Here is a 21691-nt window from a genome sequence, read left to right on the forward strand (position 1 = left end):
TGCCATTACACATTGTTCTTAAAAAAAAAAAGTGATTGACGGATCTCGCTACATAATGACTTCATGACACACCACCTCCTGAGGCAGACCCTCAGTAGAGAAACGTGAAACTCTCCAGACATTGTTGCCAGCCACATCCATTTTGTTTAAACATGCACCAATAATCGCATGCAGGGACGAGAGATCATTTTCAGAGAAAATACGGAGAAATATCTTGTGGCACATTATGCTTCATGCCTTGATTAACATTAGAATCGACCCAAATACTGTATATAAATATGTAATTTGTATGAAATTATTATTATAATTTATCTTTATTTAAAACAAAACTATTGTTATTTATCTTTTAAATAATTTGTAACTCCTTGTGCAATAAAATTGTGCTATTACGTATATAGTACATATTTTGAGGTTTGATGTACATATTTTTAGAATTAATATTACATAAAAATCCGGACTCTAGTTATGACATACAGTAAATGTTTATGTTGTTAGGACTTTACATTTCTCATATGTGATATGTGGAAATTGGCGTAAAAATTTGAACGTTCTCTTTTACAAAACTTGTGTTTTTAATATTCATTGGCATTCCAAATTTATTGCCTCAGTTACTTTCTGAATAAAATGTAATTACTACGTTTACAAAGCCTTTTACAAATTGATTCTTGCTGAAGTACAGACCATAGTTTATTGAAGATTCAGTATTATTATCTGAAAAGTTGAAAAGTTCACAATAAATATATTCATCTCCTTATGTAACTATAGTTGTTTTCTAATGCCAGGCGTTTGACAATAAAGTCATTTGACCTCTTGCACTCCAATATTGTTCAAAGATATTATCATGGTCAGCCACTATTTAATAGTACAATATAGACCTTAAGTGCAGGGTCGCTTATTTGTCACTTTCGCTAGTTTGCCAGAGGAAGGACAAGCACATGTTCAGATACATATGTACAGTGGATGTAAAAAATATTAATTTAAATACTTCTAAAAGTTAACATTCAGATTTTATAATTAGACCTATGAAAAAATTGTTCATATTTTGATTAAAAAGTAGAAAATTGCGTATAATTTGGTGAAAAAGTGGATGCAGTTATGAACTCTGATTATGATAACACATTTGCTTCAGAATTTATGCAAATATTTGCCTTCCACATGAAAAAGCAAATATAAATACCGATATCACAAACTTCAGAAAATACATGTACTGGTACAATAGATATTCGTACTGTAGAATTTACAACAGGGTGAGTGAGTGTTCAGAACTGAGTAATATACATTGGCCTAGTTTGTTGCCATGTGCTGCATCACAGAAGGCTTCAATTACATGTCTAACTCAGTACATTCAATTTGTACTTAAAATAGGAAGCAAGGGATCTGAAACAACTGAGAAAGAGATGCAATTTGCCTTCATAATCATTGTAGAAGTTCACGTGAAATATAAAAGCAGTAAATAGACCTAATTCAGCTGTTCAAGGAATAATAGATCATTGTGGTGAAAGAAAGTCGTTTCAAAATAGGGGAGATGTAAATGTCCAAGCAAAATAAGTGAACTAATTGCTGTAGTTGAGCAGTTGTTAGAAGTATGTACCTATTAGACAAAGTCCACATCTAAGCGTCCCTAAAATAAACGCAGAACTGAAATCACATTTATCTATTTATGTTTATCATAGCATCCTTTGCAGTTATATAAGAAATATTGGGCGTCATGGAAGATTATATCACAGAAAGTTTTTCATATGTGAAATTATCCACTACTAAGATCTATTTAAAATCATCCATCCTCAAGTGAGATTGATCACTGGAATCCGGAATTACGAGCATCAAGATATTGCAATATACAAAACAGTACTTCCATTGCATATAAGAATTTTGAGAGAACGTCATCTTCACAGATTAATATTTTAATCATATTTTGTGTCCCGACAATTAAGTTATTTTATCGAGTATGGTTACAAATACAACATGCTATCAGCAAAATCCAGTTTTCGTGTTGCAGTTGGGAATGCAGTTATACTACAGTGTACTAAAGTCTATCCCAGATAACCTGATAGGGACTCCTTCCCTTTTTCTACCGGCAGAGGGGAGGACACTACAGTCTATTTAAAAAACATTGCCCATATGAATTCATTACTTTTGTAGCGTGTATGTTATACTGTAAGAACAATCATACTAAAATATAAAAATAAGGATGTAAGAAGTACTTCATAATATGTTCCATGTACGAAAGTTGAATTAATCTAACCAAAATAAAAATGTAGCCTACAGATGAAAAAACAGCATTTAAAAAAATATTCAGAAAATAATACAGTAGGGATATTTATATTTAATAACTAGGCCTAAGTACCTTTTCAATCACTAATATTAATTGAATCTGTTTTCCCATCATTTCAGCCAGTTCTTCAAGAGTCCATAGTAGAATATTGTTACTTCAATGAATTAAACACATTTAAAATGCATCTCTTCTCTCATTTTTCTTAATGCTTTACCGGGTTTATGTTTTATGATCGAGTTTTTTAGACCTACTATACTTTTTAAACTGCACTGTTAACACTACAATTCGGTAATATATTTATATATTGCTCGTAGATCTATATATACTATATACGGTACACTATTTACACATACACGCACTAAACTATATACTGGTATACAATTTATTATTACGCAAACAGTTGGGACAAATTACTTTGCAAACACATTCGACTGCAGAAACAGTGTTTTCTTCAAGGATAGTTACCACAACTCTAGGGGAGCTACCGCATTCCTAAGTTTTCTCACACCCCCCCCCCCCCCAAAGTTTAAATAAAGAAAACACCATTAATTAAAATTAAGGCTATTATGTATTTATTTCATGATTGGGAAAAGGACATCTAAACACTTTTATCTATATTCATATTATGATGATTGCAATTCAAAATCTGTATTTTTTAAAAGTAAGTGAATTATGGCAAAGCAAGGGGGTAGAACATAGTAAGAGGAACAGCAGTGCTCATGCTGGAGACACGAAGAGGCTGCAAGGAGGGGGTGGAATTTGTTTTGCTTCCCTATCAGGTTACCTGAGATGGACTTTAGATATATCGAAATAATTTATTGCGTCTGTAAAATAATAATTTTGTTGAAAGGTGATGTACTTCGAATCTATTTAACAGTAACCCATATATATATATTCAGTAACGTATTTATAATTTTGAAAGGATATTGTACTTATGTATCAGCTAATCCATTGTTTTGCGATGTTTTTGCTGTGTACCTTAGTTTTCAACAGCGTTGCATTAGTGACATGATCAAATGACAGATACACTGACAGTGGATTGGTGTTGAAATTCAGAACTATATTTTACGTAATGATTATATATAATGGATTATTTGTATTTGCTACTATGTCATTTATTAAATTATCTTTCTGATTGTCATATTTGGCTGTGTAGAATGATTGTTATTAATAGCACTAGGTAGGCTCTTATTCTCTACCCTGTAGTCCATTTCAAGAGAGTCATAAATCAGGCAATGGAAGTTCTCATTGAAAAGAAGACCATCTATGAACCTTGCATATCCTACCTGTCTGAAAGATATCATATACCTCCAAAACAATGGTCTGTCATTGATCTTCTATTTGGTAGTAAGAAGCTGTCCCAAAAATAACATGCAAGCATCTTAGAGAGCTGAAAATTACATTTAAGATTCTAATGCGTATTATCGTCAACATTTTAAAGGACTCTCTGAAGATATTGTATCATCATCTCTATTTCAATTAATTACATTATTGTCTAATCTATTTCACATCCTTATATTTATATTTTAACTGATTCAATTGTTATATTTCAATTAATTAAATTGTTGTCACTTCATTACATTTATATTATACCTGTAATTGAAGACCTCCCCAGAATAAGGGTGTAACAGCAAATCGATGAAATACGTGACTCAGGTGGAAAAAGTAATTTTGAAGCATTTTTACATAACAATAAATGATTGCATCCAATAGCTGAATAAATTTAAATATTCTTGGTTAGTCAAATGGTTATGCTAGTAAATATAAGCCTAACAAAATATGCTCCAGAAATTAGTTTCCTTTTTCCTGAAACCTGTATTACAGATTTGTTGGTTAGACCCTTATTCCAGGGAGGTATTCAATTACACTCCACTGAAATGCTCTACCTCAACATATATTTCATGTATTTTAGTTTAAGGACCTCTGTAGTCATTTACATTCTGTAAAATGATGTATGTGTTGGAATTAAAAAAAATGATATGAAGATTGATGTAAATAGAGTATATATCTGTTCAGTAATATTTTATACTAAGATTAGTTAAGAATTAATTTTCTTCCTGATGTTTAATACAGAATGCAGTTGGCCTTAAGGAAGTTTGCTGTTGATGATTCGTCTGTATCAGGATATATTTATCATAGACTGCTTGGTCACGAAGTAGAGGAAGTCTTGTTTCGTTGTCATTTACCCAAACACTTCTCAGCACCAAATCTTCCTGATCTGAACCGTTCTCAGGTAAGAATAAAGGAGCTACATTCTCTTGTAGTAGAGTATTAGATATAAACAAAATATTCCTATAAACTGAATGTTATTTCATGTACTTACTTATGGCTATGGAGAAAGGAACTAGTCACCCTACCCCATTATCTCCAGTTTTAGTTGCCTCATGAGTGATGTCTTACTGGTGTCACTTACCAGGTTCAAACTTTTCTTCGGACAATTGACTAAATAACAACTTATGGCTATAACCACCAATAAATGTGTTAGAAAGCAATATTATACAGTAATACTAATGACTAATAAATTCTATCTATATACCGTAAACTGGGGTTACTTTGAACACAGAGGAAACTTATAAAATCATTCTCATACCAAATTTACCTCCATCTATAACAAGTGCAGCATGTAGAAACCTAAATATGATTTTCTGAAAAAATGGTCAAAGTTTCCTCTGTGTTCAAAGTAACCCCAGTTTACAGTATTTTGTTTACAATTACAGCAGTTTATGCGATAAAATATGGTATTATAATTTTCCAGATCCAGTGATGAATTTTCAGTTCACCTTTTGTTTGGACAGCTAAAATGAATTAATGCATAGTACTTAAAATTAAGATAAAAATTATCTTATTGTCTTAATAAAGAGTATCTTCATAAAATATCAATCCATATTCAAATATAAATATTTAATATTTTATGTATATTTATATTGTAGGTATATGCAGTAAAGCATGCAGTGCAGAGACCACTTTCACTAATTCAAGGCCCTCCAGGAACAGGGAAAACTGTAACGTCAGCTACGATTGTTTACCATTTGGTGAAGCAGAGTGGTGGTTCTGTCCTTGTATGTGCTCCATCGAATATAGCTGTTGATCAGTTGACTGAGAAAATACATCGAACAGGACTGAAAGTTGTGCGCCTTTGTGCAAAATCCCGTGAAGCCATAGAATCCCCTGTTTCATTTCTTGCTCTTCATAATCAGATACGCAATATGGATTGGTGAGTATTTCTTATTACCTATTTTATGTGTGAAACTAAAATATAATTTATGATTCTTTATCATCATTTATGATGGTGAATATGTGGTATAAAATTGTTTCCTGATCAGAATGCTGTTTTTCATTGTTACTGTCATTTTTATTATTGTCACCATTATCTGCTATAGGTAAACCAATATTTAAATGATATTCTACTTTTCACTTGACATTCCCTTTGCCATTGCAGTAGCTTCAGAGTAATATATGTAATGTTAGATTTTTTAATGGTTTCTTTTCTTACGAGGGTATACCAATTTACATTAGTGTCCAGATTTGTCATTCATATTTTGAACATTGCAAGTATTGCCACATTAAGTATATTAAACTAATGATTTATTTTTAATGGATCTGTAATACCTCTGTATTCATAATTCAGTAAGATAATACAGTGTGATCCATATAAACCTTTACCATTTTAATCAGTTATAATTTCTTTTTGGGAATTAGTGTAAACTTGAAATTTAATATGATATCTGTGCTTCTGGGGAATTCATATTGGCACTATTGTCGTCCATTGTTGATATTGATATTGGCTATTATTGCAGAATGTATGTAGTGATTAGTTTGCCATAATATCATAAACATGCAGTACTCACTTCGACAGCATGTTATTGTGTTAAAAGTGTGCTGCGTAACAAATTCCCTGGTTAAAACGCAGTAGATATTTCGAACAGAATTCAGTGTGTGCAGTGTTTCAACCAAGTCAGCAATTTTGTCGAAGTGACAAAACTAGAGACAAGTGGCTCGCTTCTTAGCAAAAGTGGAAAACATAGACCTGCTCTGCATGTGTGGACAATGTTCGAAAATGTTTACTGAACTCATCAAAGAAATTGTTGTGCTGATTAAGCCAGAAGACAGGTTATGCATGTGACACACACCAGAGAGCTGCAAAGAAATCGCGTTTGCGAGCGTAGGAGTACATGTGGAGCAAAAATGAAGAAACCAGACTTGCAAAAGCAAGTGTGTTATGCCAAAACACAATGTCAAAGTAAGTACTGTATGTTTGCGATATTACGGCAAACTAATCATTACATACGTTCTGCAATAATAGTCAATATCAATATCAACAATGGATGACAGGGATACCAATATAAATTCTCCCAGAATTAGAGAGATCATAATTTTCAATTTAAAGTTTATACTAACTTTTTCTCGTGAAATTTCGGCCAGTGTATGGGACCAGTGCCAACCTAGCATCGTGATGCACTTGGGGAGCTACGATAGGTAGCAAAATCCGGTTGCGAATACCAGCTATAACGGCTGGGGGGGATCATCGTGCTAACCACATGATACCTCCAATCTGGTTGGATGATCGTCCACATCTGCTTCGGCATGTGGGCGTGAGGCCAGCAGCCGGTTGGTCGGTCTAGGCCCTTCACAGGCTGTAGTGCCACAGATTATTATTATTGGGTCATTCCATAGTGATACACGTAACATTTTTTAAGTACCTAACTATGATCTTCAAAGGATATTTAATTAAATACTTAGTAATTCATGAAAAAAACATTATTGTCTTTTAACATAAGCATTCCTAAATATAAACAAAAATTCTTAATGAAAAGGAATAATTAATAATGCAAAAAATATTAAATATTGTATGGTGTGACACACGAACATTTTCTTGCCACTAGATTTATTACCAAAATGGGAAATGTTCATATTATTGTGCCAAATGACATAAATGCATTCAGTTGTTTTCCAAACAATTAAGACACTTGTGTAGTACATGTAACTGCTAAATCACGAACTTAAAAAAAATTAACAGTGCCATTAAGAAATAAAATATTGCAAATATGTTGTGACACACGAACGTGACACACAAACATTTCTGTCATGTTGGTTATTAATTGTTTTAAATGCACTATAAATACATCAGTTCTTGTGGAAGATTTATACACTATGCCTACAGTTCTTATTATACAAAACAACACTAGATTACACTAAAATACACTTTTAAATTTAAAGTATCCACGGTTGTTTACAACCATATGTGGTGATATTTCCTTATGTAATGTCATGTGACGAATATACCAATATGTCAGCCATTTGTAGTACTTCCCTTCGTTGGACATCACAGACACTTTAAATTCTTCGCCACCACAAGATTTTGTAACTTCACATGTAGCCTATATTTGACGTCTTTTTTTACTTGGTCATTTAACAACACTGTATCAACCACTAGATTATTTAGTGTCAGTGGGATTGGTGATAACGAAATGGTATTTGGCGAGATGAGGCCGAGAATTCGCCATAGATTACCTGACATTCGCCTTATGGTTGGAGAAAACCTCGGAAAAAACCCAACCAAGTAATCAGCCCAACTTAAATTCTTGAAAATACTATAAAAAAATGTTCAAAATGTATTAATATTTATATCAATAGAAAAACTAATAGAGATTTAAAAAGGCCTAACTTTTAGAATTTCTAAATGATACCAAGGGTAAAAATTAATGTTATTAAATAAAACGATTTTAAATTAATATCAGAAATTTAGTACCGTTTACCTAATGTGCAAATAACTTAATTACACCAATTTATTTATATATAGGCCTAGTATGGTGGATACGTATTTACGATGTAAATGTACTGCATAAGCTTGTTTTTTATATGAAATAAATTAACATATAACAATTTTTAAGTTTTTAATTCAAGGAATTAAAAAAAATAATAAATATTTTATACGAACTGTAGGCATAAATTGTTTTATGCTAATTTTAGGCCTACACACTATATTTTTACAACAGTTGTTGTTTAGTCTGTCCAAAGACAGGTGTGAACCTTACAAGTGATACCAAGAAGGCACCACTTATGAGGCAACTAGGCCAGGAGATAATGGGATAGCGTGGCCAGTTCCTTTCCCCCTTACAACAGTTATGGAACACATATTTTCAAGAGTGTTTAACTTACAGTTTATATACATTGAAAAAAAAACGCACAGGTGCGTGTGCGCGCACACAATTATCTAAATCAACAATAAGTATTTGAAATTCCACTACTAATTATGTTTAGACGTAAAGACTTCCAATAACAACAAAAATTTTAACTGGATTTTAGGATAAACTTTAGTAACACACGAACATAACATTTTTGTTCGTGTGTCACAGTCATTGTGTTACGTGTGTCACGTGTTTTTCTGTAGAATACGTACATAAATCAAAATGTTTTCCATATAAGAAGTGATTGTTATGTGATGTTTCTCACTTTTACATTTATGAAACATGAAAAAATTAAATGGTTTTGAAGAAATATAAACAAATGTCCATTTGAGCGTGACACATGAACTCTGAACCTTTCTTTGTAGTAATTGCAATCAAGCACGAAATAATCATTTTATTATGGTTTCTATGCATTGTAATTATTAACAAAGGTCCGCACTTCATTATTAATTGCATTTAACATACAGAAATAATGATTTATTTGCCTTAAATGTGCATTCAAATATGTGATTTTTAGTAGATAATTTCGCGCTCTTAAACCACAGACTTCTTGGTGCTTTTTCTCCCACATACGTGTTGTTACACAATGAATGTTAACAGATTCAAAAAATTCGGATCATAACGAAAAAAATGACATGTAACAAGCAGAGATTCGTGAGATTTTTATTTTTCGTGAAAATGCCGCAGTTTCGTGGAATAACCCATATTATTATTTATACTAACTCCCAAAGAGAAATTATAACACATTAAAATTATAAAGTTTATATGATTGCACTGTAGTATTGAAATAGGTATCTTTTTCTATTAAAAGTGTACATTGCAGCATGCATTTACATTTAGTCCCTGTCATGTACATTTATATTAATTCTATATAGTGGCTATGTCACTGCACCTAAAATACCTTTCTCAGTGTGAATCATTGTCCTTTTCACATCTTATGTAGTACAAGGTACTTGTTTATAAACTGTGAGACTGGTTGTAATTGAAGTTCTTGCATGATATCCTCATTTCTTTTGCAGTCCAAGTGACTATATCCAAAAGCCATGCTTCAGTACTGTCCTCAGGGGAAGAGATCTTTGAGCTGTCCAAAAAAAAAAGATGGACCGAGAATGATTCACTTAGACTGTAACAGACCTCTTTTCGATAAAAGAATAAAAACCAACTTACATTAAAATACAATTGTGTTGTCTCATTTCAAAAAAACGTCATCTTTTTGCCGGACCCTGTAATTACTTGCAAAATACAGATCTCAATTGACAAATCTATATAGCATTAAGGATTGTGAGACTGATTTTAGTCAAAGATAGCATTAATGTCCAGCCCAACCTGTTCCTGGCTTAATATCACACATTAAGTGCCTCTATATTCTTTTGACCGATTATGATGAAACGTTTTTATTAGAATCAGACAAAAGAGCTAGTCATTCTGTCCGTGATTTTTGTTTTTCTAAGACAAATGTTGAAATTCTCTCTGAAATGAATAGACTTAGATATATTGCTATGCCCCTCTTTCAACATAAAAATTGCTTCATATTGAGAATTAATATATTATCAGTACCACCAGCATAGTTTTAGGGAAGGTTTCTCATGTGATAGTCAAATTTCGTCTTTGGTTCGGGATCTAGCTGAAGAGATAGATAGAGGCGGAAGAATCAATACAGTTGTGATTGATTTTTCGAAAGCATTTGATCTGGTGCCACATAACAAATTAATACATAAATTAAGTAGGTGGAATGGATAAAAGAGTGGTGCTTTGGATCCAAGAATTCTTAAAAGGTAGAACTCAGAGAATTAGAGTAGGTCACGAATTATCAAAAATTGGAAATGTAAGTTCAGGGGTACCACAAGGTAGTGTTCTGGGGCCATTACTCTTTATAATATATGTAAATGACTTATGCTAAAATATTATGTCCAAGGTGAGACTATTTGCAGACGACTGCATTATCTATAGAAAAATTAGAAATAGTTCATATGTGAATGCTATTCAAATGGACTTTAATACAATATTTATAACTGGCTTTAATGCACAGGATGAAGATAAATGGTTGTAAAAGTAAATCTATAACATTTTGTAAAACTCGAGAGGCAACCAGTCTAAATTACGAATTCAATAGTGGTGTAATTCCGCAAGAACAATGTTTTAAATAGCCATCAGCATAGCTGAGGTGCTTGGATTGATTACCTGGTTGGGTTTTTTCGAAGTTTTTCCCAACCATAAAGCGAATGTCCCAACTAAAAAGAAAAGAAAGAAAAAATTGTAAATACTTAGTATATTTGAACTCCAAACTTTCTTGGGAAGAGTAGGTTGATAATGTTATGGGAAAAGCATGGAGGACACTTCATTTTATTGAAAGAATCATGAAAAAGGCTAGCCCCAAATCGAGGAAAATGGCATATCTAAATGTTAGTGTGACCGTTAATGGAATACGGAACTACATGTTGAGATCCCTATAGAATATATCAGATTCAAGTCCTAAGAAAGAATCTAGCATAGGGCAGCTAAATTTATTAAAGGTAAAAGAGGACAAAGGAATGATATAACAGAACTTAAATGGGAAACTTAGGAAAATAGATATAGAAAAACTAGAATAACATAATTGTATAGAGCATATAATATAGGTCAAAAAGCATGGGTAAACATAACGGCTTAATTAGAGAAGCCAATGTACTGTGGTAGGAATGATAATGATTTTAAAATCAAATGTAGGAAACAAAGAACGGATGTGTATATATTCTCATTTTTAAATCGAACTGTAAATGATTGGAATGACCTATCTGCAGTAGTCTTTGAGGGCTATTCTTCCATAAGGAGATTCAAAAATAACTTTAAAAAAGTTGTGCATAATGTGTAAATATTACAGAAGATTTGTTACATTACTTAAGGTGACATATATTTATTAAGCCTGACGAGTTATTCCTTTGGTTTGAACTGTAAATTAGTTTAAAATAGCTTGGAAGAAGGTCTTAAACTAGCAATTTTCGGTGAATATAGTTTGTAAGTATGATTTCTACAGAACAATAAAGGTATCATTGTTTGTTTTATTTGAAGTGTTATATCAGTAAAGTTATTGTTTACAGTGGCAGTAAATAAGTATCGATCAGTGATAATTTATAGCGTCAGTGAAATGTGTTCTATAATGTCAATGAAATGTGTCAGTGCCAGTCCAGTGAGTGAGATGAGAGTGAAGTGAAGTAGTGAAAGAATATCAGTGCCAATGTGCATGTCATAGTTATGTGTGTGTGCATGCGTGTTGGAAAATTAGGTCCACTTGTTAGATTATTTTCACTATTTTAATTAATTGTAATTATTGTGTGTAATTAAGTTACCTCTGCCACAGGGTGTTTGCCCATTTGCAGTGTAAATGCATACATACAGTTTTTAAACACAGGCCAGATACTGTTTAAGACAGCATGACAAGTAATTATTTTTAAGCACTAGTACCTGTTGTCTCTTGAGATAAATGTTACAGGACAAGGTACATGTATGTTAATATTATTTTCTTTACAGCAATACTGAACTCCAGAAATTGCAGCAGCTGAAAGATGAGACGGGTGAACTTTCTTCTGTGGATGAAAAACGATATCGTATGCTAAAGAAAGCTGCAGAAAAAGAACTTCTGGAAGCTGCTGATGTAATATGTTGTACTTGTGTTGGTGCTGGAGATCCTCGTCTGCAGCGTTTGAAATTCCATTCAATTCTTATTGATGAGAGCATGCAAGCTACTGAACCGGAATGTATGGTTCCTGTTGTTTTGGGTGCCAAGCAGGTAATATAAAAGTATATTAGAAATGATAATGATTAATGAGTCTGACTATGCATGTCATTTATCTCAGGCATAATAATCTCACCTGAAGCACATTCTGTGCTCTTTCTCGAAACGGTACAGATCATTTTCTGTTCATTGTGTACGCTGTGTACGGATGTGAAAATAGCTTGTAAACATACTAAAAAAAAGTTCAAATCTTTTGTCACTAGTGAATGTTTCCGGAGTTCAGAAATTCTGTAAGTACCAATCATTCCCCACATGCTTTGCCAAGCTTAAAAAGCTGCCATATTAATACTTAATAAAAAGTTTATAATGAATGTAGGTCAAGAAATATTTTTCCATTCAATTTGATGTCTTACTGTCCTCTCTCCTCCCTGCCTCCCCATATAAACATCAGAAAGTGCTGAAAGGTGATCATTTGTAAAGAATACATTATTTGTATTTATTTATTTATTTGTCATCAATCCATCTTCTCACCAATAACCAACGCCGTACATGAATTTAAGTTCATAAACTTAAGTATACTTAAAAAATGTTTATGAATAGGGGATGAGAATTTTATGTTCTAAAACATGCCAAATATTCGTATAAATATTATCTTAAAAAACAAAAATAATTTCTTTAAGATTGAATTTAAAATAAGTGATACATTTTCGCCATATTCTCTTCTGGGAGTCTCAATCTTCTGTCATTTAACATGAATTTAAAGACTGAAAAAGTCTTGTACACATGACATGATGTCTCTGGACACATTTTGTAAAATGGGATGTACTTTGTTTCTAACCCAACTTCACTCTCCTTATAACATCTGTGATACCGTTTTGATATGCTGCACTGCTTGTGACTTCTACTCGCATTTTAACCGAAATAAAGATAAAGACAATATTATATGTTAAAATCTTCTCTGTGGCATAAAATATACGAGATATGGGATTAGTATTTGTTGCATAGGAAATTACATGTTTCAAACTCACCTGCTTATTGCATGTATTGCAGAATATTACTTGACCACCACTGGTTAACAACTTGTTCTTTCACCAACTGATTTACCAACCAGATAAGGCCAACTTTCCCAGTTTGTTTTCAAAGACTCTTCTCTCACAACATTTTATTAAACATTACCACACCAGGGCTATTGCAAAGCAGAAATTTATGTTGTTTCTGTAGTCGGTAAATTTAAGCACGACTTGGACGTGCCTTGATCAGACCCAATGCCTCTCATATTGATGTGATAGAGGTATGTAGCATTAAGAGAGATGATTATACATCTCATGGCCTACACTTGAATTCTAGAGGCAAGAAGAAGCTTTCGCATCTGATTGCTAATAGAATAAAGGGTAGGATTCCAGTGATTACCAATATAATTCCTGCTGTTCATCATAGGGCATCTCCTTTTTTAGGGTAAAATATAAATTAGAAAAAGAAAATAGGCCTACAGGTAATCAGAACAGTGAAGTAAATACAAATCATAAATTCTGTGGAGTTAATTCAAATTCAAAAACAAAAGATACCGGAAGTCAGTTTAGTTTATTTCATCAAAACATACAAAGCCTTAGAAACAAGTCACCAGAGTTATTAACATTCTTAGAAATAGAACAAATAAACCCATATATAATATGCGTCACTGAACATCCTATGAAACAACAGAAATTATCGGCACTTTCACTGGAAGGATACAAACTAGGAGATAGCTATTGTAGACAGAATCTACAGAACGGAGGTGTGTGCATATTTGTTCGAAACGATATAAATTTTAAAAATATCAGCCTTTCAAAATTTAGCAGAGAAAAAGATTTAGAGCTGTGTGCAGTAGAATTAGAATTAAAATCTGGTAATCTTATAGTTATAGGTATAGACAGGTCGCCCTCTGGAGATTTCAAACATTTTCTTCATCTACTAGAAAATACATTACAACACATACATGAAAAAAAAACAAGAATACATATTTTGCGGGGACTTAAATATTGACTATCTCACTGAGAACACTAAAAAAGAAGAATTTAACACATTATTAGCAACCTTCAATTTAATACATACAGTCAATTTTCCAACTAGAATACAAAAAGGATCGATTTCTGCAATTGATAATATAATTATAAGGGGAGATAGATAGTTACCGCACAGTTCCCATTATAAATGGTCTTTCAGACCACGATGCTCAACTAATAAGAAGAAATGATAGCATTCCTGCATCAAAACACCCGAATAAATTTAGGTTAAGGGTCATAAATGAAGAATCTTTAAGGGACTTCGAAGCTAAACTAAAAAATGAAACATGGGAATCAGTATATGAAAATGGTGATATGAATAGTAAATTCAATGTGTTTCATAATACATTCTTAAATATCTTTGAATCCAGTTTTCCTGTAAAGTACAAAAATTCTCAAACATCTAAAAACAATTGGATTACACAAGGCATAAAAATCTCTTGTAAAACTAAGAGGTCTCTCTATATTCAAAGTAGAAATAGTAATGACCCCAAATTAATAGCTCACTTTAAAAAGTACTCTAAAATATTACACAAAGTAATCTTAAAAGCCGAAGAACTTTACTATAACGGAATTATTCTGAACTCGAATAATAAAATCAAAACAACTTGGAACATAATAAAAAAAAGAAAGTGGAAAGTGTAGAAGTAAAGAACAAGGTTACACTCTTGTAACAGATAATAGAAAAACATCAGATGCAACAGAAGTTGCGAGCATATTCAGCAATCATTTTCTCTCAATAACTGATAACCTAAACATCCCACAGAATAATAATAATAATGCCATCGATTGTTTGAAAATATCTATTCCTGTAACTTTCCCAAATATTCAAATTTTTCCAACAAATTCACGAGAAATAATTACAATTCTAAAGCAATTAAAGTCTAAAAATTCCTCTGGATATGATGAAATTACTAGTAAAATATTAAAAGCCAGTTCACAAATAATAGCCAAGCCCCTGTCTTATTTATGTAACTTTTCAATGTTTAATGGTGTATTTCCAGAGCGACTGAAATATTCAGTTGTTATTCCTTTATTCAAGAAAGGGGACAGAACCTTGCCCGAAAACTACAGGCCCATATCCTTTCTACCAGTCTTCTCAAAGGTCTTCGAAAAAGTTATATATAAAAGAGTATATCATCATCTTGATAGATACAACATTCTCATTCCGGAACAATTTGGATTCAGAAAGAATAAATCAACTGAGCAAGCGACGTTTAATTTAACTGATAAAATTCTGGAAGCTATTAATAAAAAATTACAAGTAGGAGGGATATTCTGTGATCTCTCCAAAGCTTTTGATTGTATTAACCATAAAATTCTACTACAAAAATTAGAATACTATGGTATTAAAGGCATAGCATATCAGTGGTTTGAGTCATATCTTCTGAACAGAAAACAAAAAGTAGAAATCAACGCATTTAATAACTCCTTTAAATCTACTTCAACATGGGGAAATATTCATACAGGGGTCCCACAGTGGTCTATATTAGGGCCTCTTCTTTTTTTAATTTTTATAAATGACCTTGGCCCCATAATAAAAGGAATAGGTTATCCTATACTATTTGCAGATGACACAAGTATCATAATTACAAACAATAACTTTGTCACATTCAAATATAAAACAGAAACAATTCTCCTTAAAATTTATGACTGGTTTACAACCAATAAACTAGCATTAAACATTAATAAAACTAACATAATTCATTTAAAGCCACTTCAAATTTAATCTCTGAAACATTGGACACAACTATCAACAATATACTCTACTAGAAACATCAACAACCAAATTTCTTGGTTTGCATATTAATAATACAATAAATTGGAAAAATCATATCAAAGAAATAACCCCCAAACTTAGCTCAGCATGCTTCGCAATTAGGTCGTTACAACAATTTCTAAACAGAAGTATCTTAAAGACAATATATTTTGCCTATTTTCATTCCATTATGTCCTACGGAATAATATTTTGGGGAAATTCTGTAGATAGTAAAAATATATTCTTATTACAAAAAAGAGCCATTAGAATAATAGTTGGAGCAAAGGCTAGAGAATCATGTAGATTATTTTTTTAAAAATTAGAGATTCTAACCTTAACAAATCAATACATATACTCTACAATAAATTTCCTCTTATGTAATAAAGAAAATTTTCCAACTAACTCAGCCATACATAGTATAAATACACGCAGAAGGAATGATTTTCATACGCCATCATCAAATTTATCATGCTTTCAAAGGGGAGTACGTTACATGGCGATAAAATTGTTCAATAGTCTTCCTGAAGACATTAAGAATCATAGCCAAAACCCGTCATTATTTAAGACAAAACTAAAAAATTACTTAATATCTCACACTTTCTATTCTGTAGATGAATTCTTGACATTTCACAGTACTGTGTAAATATTATAATAATATTAAATGGTAAACATATTACATTGTATAAAATATTATTGTTATTAAGGTATTAATTCTGTACATATTTCATATTTGCATTTTATACGTATTGCATTTTATTGTTAAACGTAAGAATTGGACATGTTCTTTATTCTATGCTGTAAAGCAAATGTAAGAATATTATGGAACAAATAAATCTATCTATCTATCTATCTATCTATCTATCTAAGCACAAGATGGTCCACTGCCATGCTGATGTTTCCAGTAGCAATAGTCAAAAGAGCGACATTTCTTTGCTATAAGCATAAGTTCGTGTAAAATGTTTGAATTTAATATTACACTGTGTAATATGGACATAATTCCACTCGAAGTAGCCAGTTGAGCAAACGAACAAGAATTAGTAAATAAATATATCAAATTAACAAACTCGCAAACAATTTACTTTGAAATATGCACTTATATTATTTGATACATCAAATATTCCTCAAAACTTGAACTATGCATCTATTTCCTTTATGAAATTTTATATTCTGAAAACATTTGTGCTGAAATGCCGTCATACTGAAAGACAGCAATGTTTGTACTCTCAAATTATGTTTATACATAAAATTCTAATCCTTATTTATGACCTTTCACTTCAAATTTGCACAGAATTGTTTTTCCTCGTCATAACAATGGAAGTTTGTACCTTTTCTGTATATCGTTGCTGCGCCTCCAAAATCCGCTATATGTTTTTAAAAAGATTTTGCAGGACAAAGAAAAAAAGAATTTTCACGTTTAATTCCCTTTACTTTGAAAGCTACTTTCGGTATAATATCAATCATTACAATCAATCAATCTTCTTAATGTATCCAGCTGTTTGCTGACAACATGAAGTCCACTGTAGTCTATTCAGTTTTTGTTTTTCATGAGAAATGAGGGTTTTTTGATCAGTGTTCATTATAGATGCCTGTTGCTAGTAGCCAGAGTTGGGATGTAGTCAATATATACTGCATGGCTGTGTCTTCTGCAACTGGTACTGATGATTTTAATTTACTTCTTTTGTGGTTCATGGATGGGCAGTATAGAAGAATATGTTTCAGATCTTCATCATGATTATTACACCACAGACAAGTAGGATTATCAGAAAGGTGAAATCGGTGTAGGTACAATAGTGTGACAATGTGACCTGTTCTGGCTCTTGTTAAAAATGTTTGAACACGTCTCGGAAAGGTTTTGTACATTTCCAGGTCATTTGGTTTTTTTGTGCGGACTGTAAAATTTTTTCTTTGTCAGAAGAAAGCCAATTGTTGATCCATAGGTTTATAAAATGAGATTTTACTGAAGCAAAAGCACTGGATAGAGATATCACTTGAAGAGGTCTTGGTTGCAAATATGTTGCCTGTTTGGAATATTATCGACTTTCTCGTTTCCAGGTATACCAAAATGACTAGGTATCCATTGAAATGTTGTATCCTTTTGGAGTTTTTTTAGTTAGTTGTTTCTGAATTGAAATAATTCTATGTGTGTATAGGTTTGGTACATATTTAATTGTATTAAATATAGCTCCCTTGGAGTCGGTAAGTATGCAAATAGATTTTTCAGAAATATCCATCATTACAAGAAAAATGATGAAATTATACCGAAAGTAGCTTTGAAAACCAAGGGAATTAAAAGTCGTAGTGTGTTTTTTGTAACACATAGTGGATTTTGGAGGCACAGCAACGATACTGTATGTATTGTGTGCCATTATATGTGTAAGTTATTATTTATCATCTTCTGTTTCTATATTAATTCCTTTATTTTTTTCAGTTGATTCTGGTAGGTGATCACTGTCAACTGGGGCCAGTGGTAATGTGCAAGAAGGCTGCTCGTGCTGGCTTGTCACAGTCACTGTTTGAGAGATTGGTTGTTTTGGGAATTCGTCCATTTCGATTGGAAGTACAGTATCGAATGCATCCTGAATTGTCTCGCTTCCCTTCAAACTTTTTCTATGAAGGCTCTCTCCAGAATGGTGTTTGTGCAGGTTGGTGTTGTGAATTAATACGCTTAGTGGTATTTCTGCTGTAGTTTTAATCAAATGTAATTGTTTTAAATGTCTTCAATTCGTTTTTGTTTCATTTTATTCCACAGAGGAGCGTAAACTCACCAAGATAGAATTCCCATGGCCACAGCAGGAGAAGCCAATGTTCTTTTATGTGACACAAGGACAAGAGGAAATTGCAGGCTCAGGAACATCTTACCTTAACAGAACTGAGGCCTCAAATGTGGAGAAATTAACAACACGTTTCCTGCGCTGTGGAGTTAAGCCTGAACAAATTGGTGTCATCACTCCTTATGAAGGCCAAAGAGCATACTTGGTAATTTTTTTACAATAATCTAGAAATACCTTTTAATTAAACAGATATTTAACAATAATCATATATCTTCATCTCTCATAAAAAAAATTGCAGGACTGATTTATCCTTTTTCCTTTGCTGTGATAAATGATTATATTGGCCCTGTTAAAAGAAGTGTCCCTGAAAATTAATTTTTGAAAGAGTCTGCTTCCATAACACCAACACCACCATCTTTAATAGCTAAAGAACAAGTACTAGTCACAATACAGTACTCCACATATTCACCATTACTAACAATTCATCACAATTGATGTAAAAACTATTGCCAGTCTGAGAAGATGGTAGATGAATGTGGGGAACCATAATGAACTTAAAAAATGTCAATGTATGCAGTGGCGTAGCCAGCGGGTGGGACAGGTGGGCCCAGACCCACCCAAATATTTGCATATTTTTGCGTTTTTTTTAGGGAAAACACTCAACATTAAAAATAAACCATGGATCCAGAGCAATAGTTACAATCGATAGAATTAAGATAAGAAGTCAAAAATGCATTAATTTCTTCAAGAGTCAATTTAAATGTGTTAGGTTGGGCCTAAAAATATTGTCTTGCATCGATAAAAAGAAGGAAGCTGTGGAAGCTACTGGATTGTTACATCAGCTAGAAAAAATTGGCACCTTATTTTATTTGGTATGTTTAGACGATTTTCTTACTCTTGCAAATTCATTAGTAAATGTTCGTGCCTCATTAAATCAATGATATAAAACTTTTCAAAGCTTCGAAACGAAGAAAAATTAGAAGAATTTTATTCCAGTTCTGTTTGTATGGCAGAATTTTTCGGAATCAGTGTGTCTGCACAAGAAAAATCGACCCCTCAGTCTCTGGTAACAGATTATTTCATTACTGATGGTGGTGCTATGCTGAAGAGTTCCGATTCTGAGCAACATGATAAGATTTTGCTGAGAGCAAGTTTATATAATACACTTGATAATGCCATATCTGAAATGAAAAGATGGTTTGAAGAAAATTCTGTTTTCTGTGAAGCAGCACCAACTTGTGATCCAAAGTCTCCTGATTTCATGAACTTCAAGACGCTGCGAGAACTGGCTGACTTATATCGATCTTCAAATTGTGTGTTAAACATAAACCAGAAACTTCTAGAAAAACTGTGTTTCCTAGTGAAATTAATTAATATTAAATCAAAACATGTGTGTGACCTATATTTTAAACTACAGAACATGAGCATGGGCTTGGTATTCCAGGACATACTGTACTCCAAGTTTTACAAATTATACTGATCTGTCTCATCACAACTGCAACCACAAAAAGGACTTCTTTTGCATTACGACGAATAAAAACTTTCACCAGGACAACCATGTCAAGCATAAGGCTTGGTAATCTAGCAATTTTATCCATAGAGAGGGAGAAAAGTTGGGAATTGTTGAAGGACCCATCCCCAGTGATCGAGAGATTCGTTGCTAGGAAATCTCGACAGCTCCAGTTCACCTTATGAAGTGTTTGTATAGGATCGTCTTGCATGATTGTTTATCATAATTTTGCATGTTATTAAATAAGACTCTCGAGAATGAGTTTCAAGAGAGTTGACGACAGCGGCATTGTTAGGAGATGGGTCAAGTACTTTCTAAACCCTGCATATTTGGCCCTCCCAAAATAGTCTGGCTACGCCACTGAATGTATGCAACAGACAAGCTCTGAACCGATTAAGACAATGATAACAGCAGTGACCAATAAATGTCCTGTTATTTTAATAATAATTTTTGTGTTTCCATACAGGTGCAGTACATGCAGTATCAAGGCTCCCTCCATGCCAAACTCTATCAGGAGATCGAGGTAGCAAGTGTTGATGCTTTCCAAGGACGAGAGAAAGATCTTATTATAATGTCATGTGTCCGTTCAAATGAACATCAGGGAATAGGATTTCTCAACGATCCACGCCGTTTAAATGTAGCATTAACACGTTCAAAATATGGCATTATAATTGTTGGAAACCCAAAAGTGCTATCTAAGGTAATTTGTTTACTGTTTTACAGAGTGTACACTATTCTACCCCCATTCTGAGATCCTAATATAAATGCAACTCATATAGCTCATCAGTAATTATGAAGAAATATTGATGGAATTGTCATTATTACATGATAAAATCTACCTCCCTTATAGGATTGAATCCATATATTGTTTCATGTGTAAAGTGAGTCAGTGTGTTTAATATATTGCATCTTCTAAGAGTAGTTGTGGATTCTTATTTTTGTGTCTCATTGCTTAAAGACAGAGAGTTGAAAATTATATACTTTTTTAACATTACTGAGTAGTATTTCTGTTATTCTTGATGTAGTTGCTGAGAATATATGAAAAATTTTAATTCATTCACAAGCTTGAACACCTAAATTTAACATTGGTACTAGAACTTCTAGTTTTATTGATTAATTTATTTATTTATTTTATTATCTATTTTACTTTCTCAATAGGAAAGTATTTTGATGTTGCAAGAAAATTATTTCGAGATTTCCTCAGAAATATGCTTTTTCAGCATGAAAGAGTCGGTTTGGGTATGCTGTTTTTCTGCCTCCCCATAACTTCTGCTGAACTATTGGATGGATTTTGTTGATACTCAGCATTTATGAGTCAGTTGATGGGAAAAAGATACACATTAAATATAATGCACTAATTATAGTAAAAAATAAACTGAAACATAAACACAAAATGATGAACTTGAAAGGGGTCCTAATATTATTATTATTATT

The 21691-nt window shown here is 32.5% G+C and overlaps 1 protein-coding gene across 2 annotated transcripts in view; it reads left to right on the forward strand.

Moving 5' to 3' along the window:
* Upf1 (Upf1 RNA helicase) overlaps window positions 1–21691 on the forward strand; it is an 81423-nt gene that overhangs the window by 33293 nt on the left and 26439 nt on the right. For both annotated transcript variants that reach the window (XM_069823788.1, XM_069823787.1), the window contains exons 8-13: window positions 4349–4508; window positions 5206–5489; window positions 11971–12229; window positions 18405–18618; window positions 18726–18952; window positions 20724–20957. In XM_069823788.1, the coding sequence (XP_069679889.1) occupies window positions 4349–4508; window positions 5206–5489; window positions 11971–12229; window positions 18405–18618; window positions 18726–18952; window positions 20724–20957 (1378 nt within the window). The remainder of the gene's footprint in view (window positions 1–4348; window positions 4509–5205; window positions 5490–11970; window positions 12230–18404; window positions 18619–18725; window positions 18953–20723; window positions 20958–21691) is intronic.

Source organism: Periplaneta americana, chromosome 4 (assembly GCF_040183065.1).
Source record: "Periplaneta americana isolate PAMFEO1 chromosome 4, P.americana_PAMFEO1_priV1, whole genome shotgun sequence".
NCBI lineage: Eukaryota > Metazoa > Arthropoda > Insecta > Blattodea > Blattidae > Periplaneta > Periplaneta americana.